This window comes from Tachysurus fulvidraco, chromosome 1 (assembly GCF_022655615.1).
Source record: "Tachysurus fulvidraco isolate hzauxx_2018 chromosome 1, HZAU_PFXX_2.0, whole genome shotgun sequence".
Lineage (NCBI taxonomy): Eukaryota > Metazoa > Chordata > Actinopteri > Siluriformes > Bagridae > Tachysurus > Tachysurus fulvidraco.
In genome coordinates this window covers 14,584,681-14,596,452 of record NC_062518.1, presented here as the reverse complement: position 1 = coordinate 14,596,452, position 11,772 = coordinate 14,584,681, and the positions used below count along the sequence as shown (strand labels likewise).

The 11,772-nt window shown below is 45.9% G+C and overlaps 2 protein-coding genes across 6 annotated transcripts in view; both read right to left on the bottom strand.

The window, feature by feature from the left end:
* Positions 1–11,772, bottom strand: part of LOC113657015 (sialoadhesin-like) — a 230,996-nt gene that overhangs the window by 28,710 nt on the left and 190,514 nt on the right. The gene's annotated exons all lie outside the window — the stretch shown is intronic.
* rrbp1b (ribosome binding protein 1b) overlaps positions 119–11,772 on the bottom strand; it is a 15,200-nt gene continuing 3,546 nt past the window's right edge. The window contains exons 2-27 of one of the 5 annotated variants that reach the window (XM_047812303.1): positions 9,591–11,018; positions 9,220–9,368; positions 8,186–8,308; positions 7,615–7,767; positions 7,277–7,395; positions 6,439–6,592; positions 6,058–6,196; positions 5,701–5,852; positions 5,581–5,618; positions 5,299–5,371; positions 5,101–5,217; positions 4,672–4,833; positions 4,545–4,579; positions 4,364–4,451; positions 4,085–4,177; positions 3,867–3,959; positions 3,566–3,658; positions 3,391–3,480; positions 3,118–3,210; positions 2,834–2,926; positions 2,661–2,744; positions 2,430–2,495; positions 1,907–1,990; positions 1,707–1,787; positions 1,413–1,620; positions 119–585 (exon numbers count right to left, since the gene is read on the bottom strand). In XM_047812303.1, the coding sequence (XP_047668259.1) occupies positions 1,444–1,620; positions 1,707–1,787; positions 1,907–1,990; positions 2,430–2,495; positions 2,661–2,744; positions 2,834–2,926; positions 3,118–3,210; positions 3,391–3,480; positions 3,566–3,658; positions 3,867–3,959; positions 4,085–4,177; positions 4,364–4,451; positions 4,545–4,579; positions 4,672–4,833; positions 5,101–5,217; positions 5,299–5,371; positions 5,581–5,618; positions 5,701–5,852; positions 6,058–6,196; positions 6,439–6,592; positions 7,277–7,395; positions 7,615–7,767; positions 8,186–8,308; positions 9,220–9,368; positions 9,591–10,983 (3,942 nt within the window). In that variant the 5' untranslated portion in view covers positions 10,984–11,018 and the 3' untranslated portion in view covers positions 119–585; positions 1,413–1,443. The remainder of the gene's footprint in view (positions 586–1,412; positions 1,621–1,706; positions 1,788–1,906; positions 1,991–2,429; positions 2,496–2,660; positions 2,745–2,833; positions 2,927–3,117; positions 3,211–3,390; positions 3,481–3,565; positions 3,659–3,866; positions 3,960–4,084; positions 4,178–4,363; positions 4,452–4,544; positions 4,580–4,671; positions 4,834–5,100; positions 5,218–5,298; positions 5,372–5,580; positions 5,619–5,700; positions 5,853–6,057; positions 6,197–6,438; positions 6,593–7,276; positions 7,396–7,614; positions 7,768–8,185; positions 8,309–9,219; positions 9,369–9,590; positions 11,019–11,772) is intronic. The other 4 variants (XM_047812301.1, XM_047812308.1, XM_047812313.1 and 1 more) reach the window with 4 other exon arrangements.

The window sequence follows — 11,772 nt, the reverse complement described above, 5'->3', positions numbered from 1 at the left end:
GTGGAAACGGTTCAAACTGCTCACTGATGAACTGGATCTGATTAAAGCTTTGTGGATCGTCTTAGCTGAGCGTAACAAGACAAAGATTTACTCGTTAGAACAAAGACAAAAACACAAATAATCTCTTAAATGTTTATTTTAATTTTTTAAATCACATTTGGTCAGCAGCCGACTACAAGCAGCGTAAAGGTTCGTGTTGCATCGCTGTAACGTGAAATGTTTCTTCTCTTCACTTCCATGTGAAGGACAGTCTTTGTGAGTGATTGCACGGGGTTGTGCGTCTGACGCACATGCACTTTGCCCTTCTTCGTAACACTGACAATCGGAGGAATGTGTTGAGTCTTGGACGTGGATGGAAAGGAAAAAAAAAACAACATACTTAAAGAATTCTACTTAAAATATAAGTCAGTTGTTAAACTTGTGTTTGGACCCGGTATGTCACGCCCCTCCCTTTGCGCTCCTCTTAATACAGTACACAAACAATTAGAGACAAAAGAAAAATTAAGGCATTTTTTGGTGGTTCGGCTTCTCGTCCTTCCTGCCGAGATGTCAAACGGAAGTTCCTTCCTTCAGCTCCTCTCCTTCCTGAAGGCACACAAAGAGAAGAAAAAAAAAAACACACACTATCATTAATTATACCTTTTTACGCACTACGATCTGATCTATACAACGTTGTCATTTATCTAATTACAACATAAAAGTTAGTTTGTGGTTCTTTGAGTGTGAAAATACAATATAATAACTAAAAAAAGTTGTAAGTAATGTTTCTATTGATGACTGGTGATATCTCAGCTTATTGTGTGCTGTTAAATATAGGAGTAAACTAATCTGGGTAGTGTATACACACACACAGCCCTCTATTGTGTCCATAACCTGGTTAAAACAAAGTAGAGTTGGCGGTGACCTGGTTAAACGTGAAAGACTCGGGTGGGGTTTCTGGAATCGTACACAAAGGTGAAGGTGAAGTAAGGTTTCGTTAATTGGGACGAACTGGAAAATCGTGAGTGCGCACACACACACACACAAAGCACACAGGTTTAAAACTGAAAGTGAAACATCAATGCTGACGATGTTTGAGCGTCACGCGAGCGTCACACCTTCATCAAAATGCGTCACTACCATCGGCTCGACCCAAATACTTGATGCATGATGTGTTATAAATAGTGAGTTCAGAGTGAAAATTCCACCAAGAAGAGGTGGAGTTATCATTCCATTTGAAACTATGCTACCCTTCTACATTTCATAGGCTTAATAGTGGTAGGTGTATAGTGCGTACTACGTCGTTTAGGACGCGGGCAATATCTCGGGTTACAGAGCATCAGTGCGTCATGAGGTTAGTGGAATATGTAGAAGGATGTAGATGTGGAGATGTGGATCAGGTATGTGTGTGTGATCAACTGCTGATTAGTTACCAATTAACTGGCAGCCTAACAGAGACAGAGGTCACTGGGAAGAGAACAGCACCTGCTGCTGCACTTTCTCCTGTAGCTGCTCATGCAGGCTCTTCACCACCTCCTTCTCTTTGGTGAGCTCCTCCTGAGTGGCGTTCAGTTTCTGCTGAAGTGTCGCGGAGGTCTCGCTGAGCTCCTGGGTCAGCTTCGCCTCCTTCTCCAGCCTCTCCTATTAACACACACACACAGTGAGTGAAACTGCGCTCGTCTGATGCGAGCTGCTATGAAGGATGATCATGTGGTGCTTGTGGGAACCTTCAGCTCGGTGGTGGCTCCTTTTCCTGCTGCCTTCAGCTCTGCCACCTGGGCCTCCAGGTCACCCACACACCTCTGGGCCTATAAGAGACCATGCGTACGCACACTTTAAGATCGATTCCGTTGTCTCTATATACAATATACAAGAGACGGCGTCTAAAGGATGTGATAAAAGCCGCCTGGTACTTTCTGAATGTTACCTGGTCGTAGTTGTGCTCCACGTGCTGTCGCACGCTCACCTCTGTCTGCAGTCGGACGTTTGCTTGCTCCAGCTGTGCCTGCACCTGCCACGAGATGTCAAAGGTCAGAACAGTTTACAGACCAGTCAGGGAAAAAGCGTGAAGACATTAGACGGACATGTGGACACAAGAAACCCACAGAGGACTCGAACCCCTTTAGCATCCAGAATTCAGCACAACATGCGCTCAGGACAGACATGTGCCGATGGCGTTTTCACTGATAAAATTGTGGCGTATAAGGGTTTGGCGATCGAAGCTGTTTTTTATAAACCGTGTGGTACAGACTATAATCGGCACATGCCCATGCCCAGAGTTCTCGTCCAGGACGAGGCCCCCGTACGGCAAGACTTTGACTAAAGACAGAGGCCACCTTCACGTAAACGCAGGCAACAGACACAATAACTAGCATTAGCAAAAGCTGCAGTTTGAAGTTTTCTTCCCGCCACACCACACACAGCAGAGCAGCTACATTCCCCAGCCTGACCTGGCCGGGCTGCACGTCCTCTTTGCTTTGTACACATTTGGTCACCGCCTGGAGCTGCTGTCTGACCTGTAACGCACAGCAGTGACTGAAACACAGGCCCCAACTCTGACATTGACCACACACACACACAGCTCTCTTCTCACATGAGCTTGGGAGCTGTACTTAGATCAGTGCATCAGTTTTTCATGACGAAGAGGATTAGACTCTTTCCTAATGTGTACGCAGACTTACTGCTGAGAGCTCGGCACACTGTTTCTGAGCGTCCGACTGGGCCGCCTCCAGCTGACTCTGGGTGGTCGTTAACAACGTCTTTAGCTGGAGGAGTTAAAAAACAAAAGTTATTATACGCGTACAAACCCTCCTGTGGCAGGTGTGAGTGTTGAGTGCAACACGTTGAGTCTTACCTGCTCCACCTCCTCAGCACAGCTTTGGGTGAAGCTGATGGACTCCAGCTGTTTCTCCAGCTGTGCTTCTAGCAGCATCACCTGCCCTTTGAGCTGTAAAAAGGGGAAATTGTGTCTGCGTCACTGCCAGGCATAGACTCCCAGCTTAAACGTTATGTTTCTTTTTCCTTCGATTCCGAGCCATTTAACACGAACCCTTTCACAAGTGTGTGAGATACTTGCACTGAATCAGACAAATTCTTTTCAAAAAATTCCCATGGTGTTCATGGTCAGTGTGTGTTTACCGCCTGCCGCTGTTCCTCCACTTCAGACATCTTGGACTTCCATGTGGCTTCTCCATCCTGCACACTGTTCTGTAAATCCCTCAGTATGCCCTCCTACACTCTCACACACACACAGAGAGGAAGTGAGAAAGAAAGAAAGAATGAAAGAAAGTGAGTGTGTGTGTGTGTGTGTGTGTGTGTGTGTGTGTGTGTGTGTGTGTGTGTGTGAACGAGTCAGTGAGCAGCTGGGTGTTAGGAAATAGGAGGAAATGATTAGGCAAATGCACGTCATACCGTTTCACTGAGAGTGGCTCTGTACTGGTCACATTGCGCCTGCAGCTCTGTCTGTCTCTCCTCAGCTTCCTTTACCTTCTGTAGAGCATCCTGTAAAACAAGCAACACACACACGTCATGTGAACAAGTTCAGGAACGGTATGTTTTATGGGAGGAGTAAGGTGTGTTTATTTACTGTTAGTGCTGAGTCTCTTTCTTCAGATGCATTCTGCTGACTGTGTGCGAGTGTCTCCTGTGCTCCGAGTTTGAACAGCTCCAACCAGTTACTCTACACACACACACACACACACACACACACACACAGATAGATTAGTGCCTCAGCTTTTAATCGGGCTTGACCATTTCAGATGTTCCCCTTTCCATGCGGTAGTGTTGAGGTCAACACAAACCCTCACTGTGCTGTTACACAGATCTATCGTTATAACAGGTTCTTATGAAGCACTACGTTGCGTCCTGTGTAAGGACGATCCCTTTACCTGTTCCGTTTCTATAGCGATGTGAGGAAAGAGGGTTTGGAGCGCCGTCTTAGTTTCCACCTGCAGAGCCTCGAGCTTCTGTTTGACTTCATTCTACGCACACGTACACAGCCGTGTTAGAACGGGTACCACCATGACCGCTGAGGTTTACAGGATTCATATTCATAGATGTGATCAGGAAAGTAAGTGTTCTGGGGTGTGTGTGTTTTTTTTTACACCTGAGCAATTGTTGCTTGGTTCAGTCTTTCTTCACTCAATCGCTTAGCTGCATCGAGAGCTTCAGAGGCAGCACAATTTTTCTCTTGAAGCTCCTACACACAGACACGACACACCACAGACACGTTAAGAAAAGAAACATTTAGCATCTAAGCCACAAAACTCACTATGATCACTCAATGCTCTGGTAACTGTTTTAGATTGAACATTTAGCCTAGAGGGTGTTTCATTCTGCTGCACCGTCACCTCTGTATGTAAAGCTGTTCTTCATACACACTAACCTTGCTCTCGGCCTTCGCCTGCTCCACCTGCTCTCTCAGCTGCAGGAGCTCCTCCTCCAGGGTAATCAGACGAGCGTCTTTCTCCAAGCTGGAAAAAAAAATAAGACATTTTTTCCCCCTTTCTTTCAATGAAAACTACATTTCTCTTTACCAATGAATACCACGTGTACTAGATCCTTACTTCTCAAAGGGCTGCTCCGCTTCCGCAGCCTCGGCCTGCGAACGACAACAACAACGGTGGGCGCTTGAGGAAAACCGTTCGAGTGGATAATACTGCTGAAATCACCAGGAGGAGAATGTTTTCTTACCGCCTCATTCTGCTGCTTTATCTGTTCCCTCAGCTGCTTCATCTCCTCCTCCAGTGCTGAGACTTGTCTCTCTCGCTCTGTGAGGCTTCCCTGCAGCTGCTGCACTGAGCTCTCAGTCTGTAACGTGGTCAGACACAGTTCAACACCAGGTTCATGTTTACTCTAGAATACACATATAAAAAAGGGGGGTAAAAAAAAACCCAAAAAAAAACCCTTCTATAGTGAGATTTGGCAAGGAATTCAAACCAAGATTCTGAAGCTGATGCAAGATTGAAAATATACGTTTAATCATAAATAGAGTTCCGTATAAAAAATGTGCAATTAATTCATTCTGACTGTCTGGAAATCCTCTGCTTGTGAACCTAGCCAGAGTGAAACGTATTAAAAAGCACGCCTTATAATGAGGTATAACAAGGATTGAAAGCTTACTGTAGATTTCTGCTGTTCTGTCTGTCCTCTCAGCTGCTTCAGCTCCTCCTCCAGTGCAGAGATCTTGCTCTCTCGCTGTGTAAGGCTTCCCTGCAGCTGCTGCACCAAGCTCTCCGTCTGAAACACCAACATCTCATTTTATCTTCTAAAAGAAAGTATAAGTGTAAAAAAAAAAGGCGGATTAGACGAGTTCGGTACCTCCTCTGCACTTGTTCTCATCTTCTCTAGTTGTCCTTGTAGAGATGCCACCAAGCCCTCCTTCTCCTTTATACTGAGAAAGGGAGAAAATCCAAAAGGTTCACAGAAAGCAACGGAAGCAGCAGGTTTTTGTTTTACGAGGATTACGAGTCAATGCTTTAGACCGACATCTTTGTACTCTCAGCTCGTACCAGCTCATTTACATGGACTTTCATGGTTATTCCATTTAATCAGAGTGCAGAGCTTTGGATTTGAAGGCATTTGTTTCTACTGAATCTTTACCTGTGCTTCAGCTGCTGCAGTTCCTCAGAGTTCTCCACCTGCACACAACACATGATCATGTAACCGTTTTGTTTTCTCTCACCGGTTTTTATTTGATCGATCGATTCCTAGAGAAAATACCTGTGCTGTAGACTGCAGCGGGGCCTGCACTTCCACGAGGACATGGTCCTGTGCGTCCTGCTGCAGTTGAGCAAGTTGACTTTTCAAAGCCTGCACCTCTGCACACCTGTCCTTTAGTTCCACCTCTGTGGCACGCACACGCTCTTGCAGCTCTGAGAACACAAGCGTAATTCATTCACTCATCCCAAATGCCACAATGCTGAACAACGTCTCAAACAGAGAAGTAAGAATGGATCGAGTCGCCTGGAAGAACGCGATTTTGTCCTGATGTGTGTTGTATTACTCAAAGGAAGATATTTCGTCATGTTATTCGATAATACAGTAGTGTTGCAGGTGAAGTGAACGTAGATCACTGACCGCTGAGCTGGCTGCCGTCCTGCTGTGCTTGCTGCAGCTGGGCCTGCAGGGTGGAGCCGTTGTTCTGCGCCTGACTCAACTCGGCCTTGATCTTCTCCAATGCCTGCTGTAAAACCTGCTCAGCCTCCGCACGCCCTGCCTGTGAACACACACGCGTTTCAGCACAAGTGTACTGAGCAAAGGTTCTAGCACGAAGGTGTTGCAAGTAGGACACAAGTTTTCCATCTAATGATGTTAGTCATTTCTGATCTGTCATTTCACTTTAGCGAATATTGCATGTACTAAATAGTTAACTGAGAACGGATCTAATAAAAGCTTCACGCTTCGACAGACCTCATGCTTCCGAGACGCCCCCTAAAAAAGGTCAGAAATTCTTCTCACCTTGACCTGGGCGAGCTGCTCCTCGGTGGCAGCCATTTTTGATTCCAGCGCTTTCCGGCGCTCCTCGTCGGCATGTTGAGCGTCCGTGCGTTCGCTCAGCTCCCGGCTCAGACGCACCACGTCCTGCCGCAGCTTTACCAGCTCAGCGTTTTGTCTGTGTGTGTGTGTAAGAGAACAACATGCCACTGTTAAAATACATGCCACTTCAAACAGCACTTACTCCTCACTCTGCAGAGAAGTACATGTTGAGTAGAGCTCAAAGATCAAGTGGTGTTTTAGCTGACCAGGACACAGAAACCATTTGACCCGAGTAGCAGCTTCTAAAGCCAAATCCTTGAAGTTGGAAAGCTGCCTAAGTTCCACCCTTTTTTCCGTTCTATATCTCGTGGAAACTGTACACGGCCTGTATTGTGACGACATCTAGTTTTTGGCTGATATTATAGCAGTAACTCGGCTACTACACATGTTTGTCTGTGGAAAAAGTCTATATTCGAGCCAGTAAACCAGTTTCACTCAATGGGTTTAAATACAAAGTGACCACACATTGCTTAACTCTCTTTAAACAGTACTTTGGGTTTGTTGGAGTTTCCACATTGCTGTGCAATTTGGCGTGGAATAACAAGGTCCAGAAATTCATTCTCTGGCTCGAGCACAGATATTAAGGTATGCAACTCGTACGAGAAGGTTGCTACTCAGAGATTTTCTATAAAAGCATCATTTTTGCAAATGTTTATCCACACATTACATTTGAGAGCTACGTTTCATACGCATTAAAACAGTGGCTAACCTTCTCTGTGTGGCTACCTGTGTGTGTGTGTGTATGTGTGTGTATATGTACATGCTCTCAGTGAGGCTGGAGGCTTTGTTCAGAGCGTCTCTCAGGATGCCGTTTTCTTGCTGCAGACGAGCGAGCTGGGCAGCAGGGCCGTTCTCCAACCGATCCTGCAGGCTCTGGATCTAAACATGCACGATGTACATAAATACATGGGTGAAACTGCATGGATAAACACCACACCATGTACACAGCTGTTTACTAAAAGAGCTCCATAAAACGAAACCTAACACAGAAACTGGTAAGATGTACAAATAAATCCATCAACATACATGATTAGAGATGGAGATATCTACACTGGACACATCTTAAATATCTTAATAAATATCGGCTGCTGTCTGAACCTTGCTGTTGAGCTTCTGCGTCTGGAGCGTGTGCTCATCGTAGGAAGCCTTCATGCGGGCATTCAGCGCGGTGATCTCCTGCTGGCGAGCGCTCAGCTCGGAGCTCAGTCGGGTTTCCACCGACGCCGTCTTGCCCTTCTCCGTGTTCAGCTCCTGGAGGCACACGACAAACAGAACAAATGATAGTGCTGATGGGGTTCCACCAGCGAGCAGAAGTAGATTTAATCTGTCAACACGTCTGAAGTGTACACAGGGACCGACTTCTGTTACACTGCCACCATCATGTTAACATTACTGCCAGTGTAACTTCCATTATGCACGTATATTCAAGCCTGAAGGCTTGTGCTCTCGGGGTGAGTGATTCTTTCACATCTAGTCATAACAAAACGTCAGGGTTGCTGTTTCCTGGTAAATATAAACGTGTCGTGTCGAGATTTACAGTGTCAACTGAGGACTCGCTGATACCGTGATGCTCACACTAGAGAATAAAATGCTCTCGGACGTCACTGTTCGATTAATACTATATTAATGCTAAATGTACAGCAGCGTTGGTATACGAAAGGGCGGAAACCTTAGTGAGCTCTCGTATGCGTGTCTTGGATGCCGCAGCGTTCTCTTGCTCAGCAGACAAGAGCTTGTCTTTCTCCTCCAGCTGCTTCTTCAGAGCTGCCAAGGGGTCACCCCTCTGAGACGCCTGGAGAAGCAGGAAAAAAAAATGAGATCAAACAAGCAGACGAAACAAACTTTAAAAGCAAAGACAATATGAGGAAATTAGAGAGAAGGTAAATTGCTAGACTGCAACAGTCCTTACAATCACAATAACAAGCAAAAAGTTAGCGGTGTCTCAGTCTAAGTGTGCACATGTTGCGACTACTACTGCAGTTCTGACAAGGAGGAGTTAACTAATGAAACCCACTTTAAATAACACACTAATCAGACTGAAAATCAGCTGTTTGATTTAAAGGTGGGGTCTCCGTTGTTTGAGAAATGCTTCCGAAAACTGCGTTGGGCCACCAAACAAAACAAAAACAAAACAAACCTTCCTTCCCGATAGGTGAGTAACGTTGGTTTTGCTTTGTTACACAGAACTAATATATGCCTTTGTCCTTTGCATGATTATGCTTGTCTCATTTTTGCTTGCTTGTTTATCTGCAATCGTATTGTTCTTCCCTTCAGCTATGATAAAGACACATTCCATTAGTTGCCTGGGTTACGTATGTATGTGTGGGCGGGGCTATCAATACAGGGGTGGGACCCATTTGGGTTAGGGGCGTGATTGTTTTGGTGATTTCAAATGCCAACATTGACTTTCAAACAACAGAGACCCCAACTTTAAGTGTTTGCACTGTCTTTAGTCTCGCAGTGTTTACACCAGGTTGCACAGAATCACTTTATGTGGCTAGGACTAACTTCCTTTAAGTCCTTAGAGTTCTATGTAGCTCTGTTTTGTTCTATGTAGCACCAAGACCCTGGAGAAAATTTCTCTCATTTAGTTTTACCCGGTTTGTCGTTATATGTCGTGAATACAGAGTGAAGGGGCACAGACAGAGGAATGAGTAAACAGAGACCAGGGTGTGGAAGAAAAAAACAAAAACAAGGAAGTACCAGCTGCCAGGTGTCAGCTCCCGCCTTGTCACTAATGATCTCCAAAATCTTCTGCGTCTCCGAGTCACTGAAACTGGAACTGCTCAAGGTGGAGACCAGAGTTTTAAATGGTAACAGCAGGGGAACATCTGCAACATCCACCGCAGGTGCTGCAGGCAAGCAGAAAAGAAGCGGAGAGAAAGTAAAGATATTGTAATATTCCTCTGACAGTCAACTCAAATTCTAAAAAGAAGAAAATATCTCTCAATATCAGAGGCTGCTATTACGTAACAAGTACAAGTACGTATTATGCAAATAAAACCGTGCCAACTGGTACCTACAGGTTTTCATTTACTGTTACTCATTAGAACGTGTTAATCTGTAGCACGTACCTTGCTCTGCCTTCTTTTTTGACTTCTTCTTGGAAGAGGTTTCAGGTTTGGGCGGCTCAGCTTTGGGTGGAACGATCGGCACTGGGGCAACCTCAGCAACAGCAGGCTGCTTGACCGCCTTCAAAACTGGCTCCTTAGTTGTAACATTTGTTTCTTTCGCAGTCTTGGCAGCTGATTCTTTGGAAGCCTTTGCTGTTTCTTTAATGGCGGGCTCCTTGACGGCTTTAGCGGCTTGTTCCTTGGAAGCAGGATCCTTAGCCGATTTAGTGTCTGATTCCTTAGCAGCAGGTTCTTTAGTGGCTTTACCACCCTGCTGCTTGGCAGCAGGTTCCTGCGTTCCCTTGGCACTTGGTTCCTTAGCAGCTTTCGTGGCTTGTTCTTTAGTGGTGGTTTCCTTTGCCACCTTGGCAGATGATTCTTTGGAAACTTTAGGAGCTGCTTCCTTAGCAACAGGTTCCCTGGCAGGCTTAGGTGCTGCTTCCTTAGTAACAGGTTCCTTGGCAACCTTAGAAGATGCTCCCTTGGTGGCCTTAGAAGATGATTCCTTAGCAGCAGGTTCCTTGACAGCCTTAGAAGATGCTTCCTTAGCAACAGGTTCCTTGGCAGTCTTAGGAGATGCTTCCTTAACAACAGGTTCCTTGGCAGCCTTTGAAGATGCTTCCTTAGCAACAGGTTCCTTGGCAGGCTTAGGAGATGGCTCCTTAGTGACAGATTCCTTGGCAGCCTTAGGAGATGCTTCCTTGGCACCCTTAGTGGCCTTGGCAGCTGGTTCTTTTACAACTTTAGCAACAGGTTCCTTGGCAGCCTTAGAAGTCGAGTCCTTATGGGCGGAATCCTTGGTGTTCTTAGGGGCCGACTCTTTGGTGATGGTTTCTAAGACAATTTCTACAGGTTTAGCTGGGGCTGGGTCCACCTTGGCTACCTTCCTCTTTTTCTTATCTTTTGGGGAAAGCGCGGGTGGGGATACTGCTACAGCAGGCTTTGCCACTGCCACCTGAACTTTGGGCTCTGGGATGACTGGAACAACAGGGGCAACTGGGACAGGAACAGGCGCAGGTGCAGCAGGGACCTCGGGTTCAGATTCAGGCTCTGGTTCACTCGTTTCTGAAGCAGGTTCATGGCCAGAGTCATGCTGTTCCTCCTGTTCAAGAAGCTTCCCGTTTGGCTTCTCCTCCTTCTTCTTGGCTTTGCCTTTCTTCTCAGTTGCCTTCTTCTTCTTGTCCCCACGTTGGGGCTGAGCCTTGGCCAATTCACGGCGCTGCTTAGCCAGGGCTTCCTCATAAGAGGTCTCCTTCATGGAAAGAGTGGAGACCAGGGCTATTCCGATAGCCGAAACTACCATGAAGCCACCAAACACCATGATGCCGAGGGTCTGAGGGTCGTACACATCCATCTTTGCTAAGTCCTGTACCAGCAATAATCCCGTTTCTGCAGCAAAAACACAAACAATGACTGTGATGAACATTCATGACCTGACATTAATACTGTTTTTTATTAAATTTAGTGTCTACCCGTATACACAAATATTAAAGCAGAAAGAGGAATATTGTGTTTTCAGGAACAGTTCAAAGAAGAACTTTATCTGGCTGAATAAAATCTGTGAAGTCAATAAAAAAAAATGACTGTCCTTTTCTAGTCAGGAAAACTATGAAGCTATCTAGCCAGGTACAGCAACCAAGGTCCAGAGACCAGACAGTCTAGCCTCCTTCCTTTACTCCCTACCAGTCTCAAAGGCCTTTTCATCAAAACATGGCAACTTCCCAAGTCTCGACCACTGGAGACAAGGTTACGCAACACCGTCCAAAGAGCGCGGTGCGTCATTCTCTACTCTTCTCTCCGATTTCCATTCGATCGTTGTGGAGAAGCCGAAGTGCACGATGCCGACTCCCCTGACTAACGATTTGATGAACGTGTTTTGGAATTCCTATGAATATCTTCAGGCCTGAGTGGGAACCTTAAAGGACTGTGCAAACATACACACCCCCCCCTCTCTCTCTCACACACACACACGCTGGCGTGCCTTCAATAAGCTGAAAAATGCTGAGTGGACACTTTAGTGCAAACTCCCTGAAAGAAAAGCAAAGCTGTAACAGGAGAGATAGTATTTCAGACCTTCAAAAGGCTTTTAATCAAGGAGTATTAGCATGACGACTTTCATTATCTCACACACTCTCTCCACACA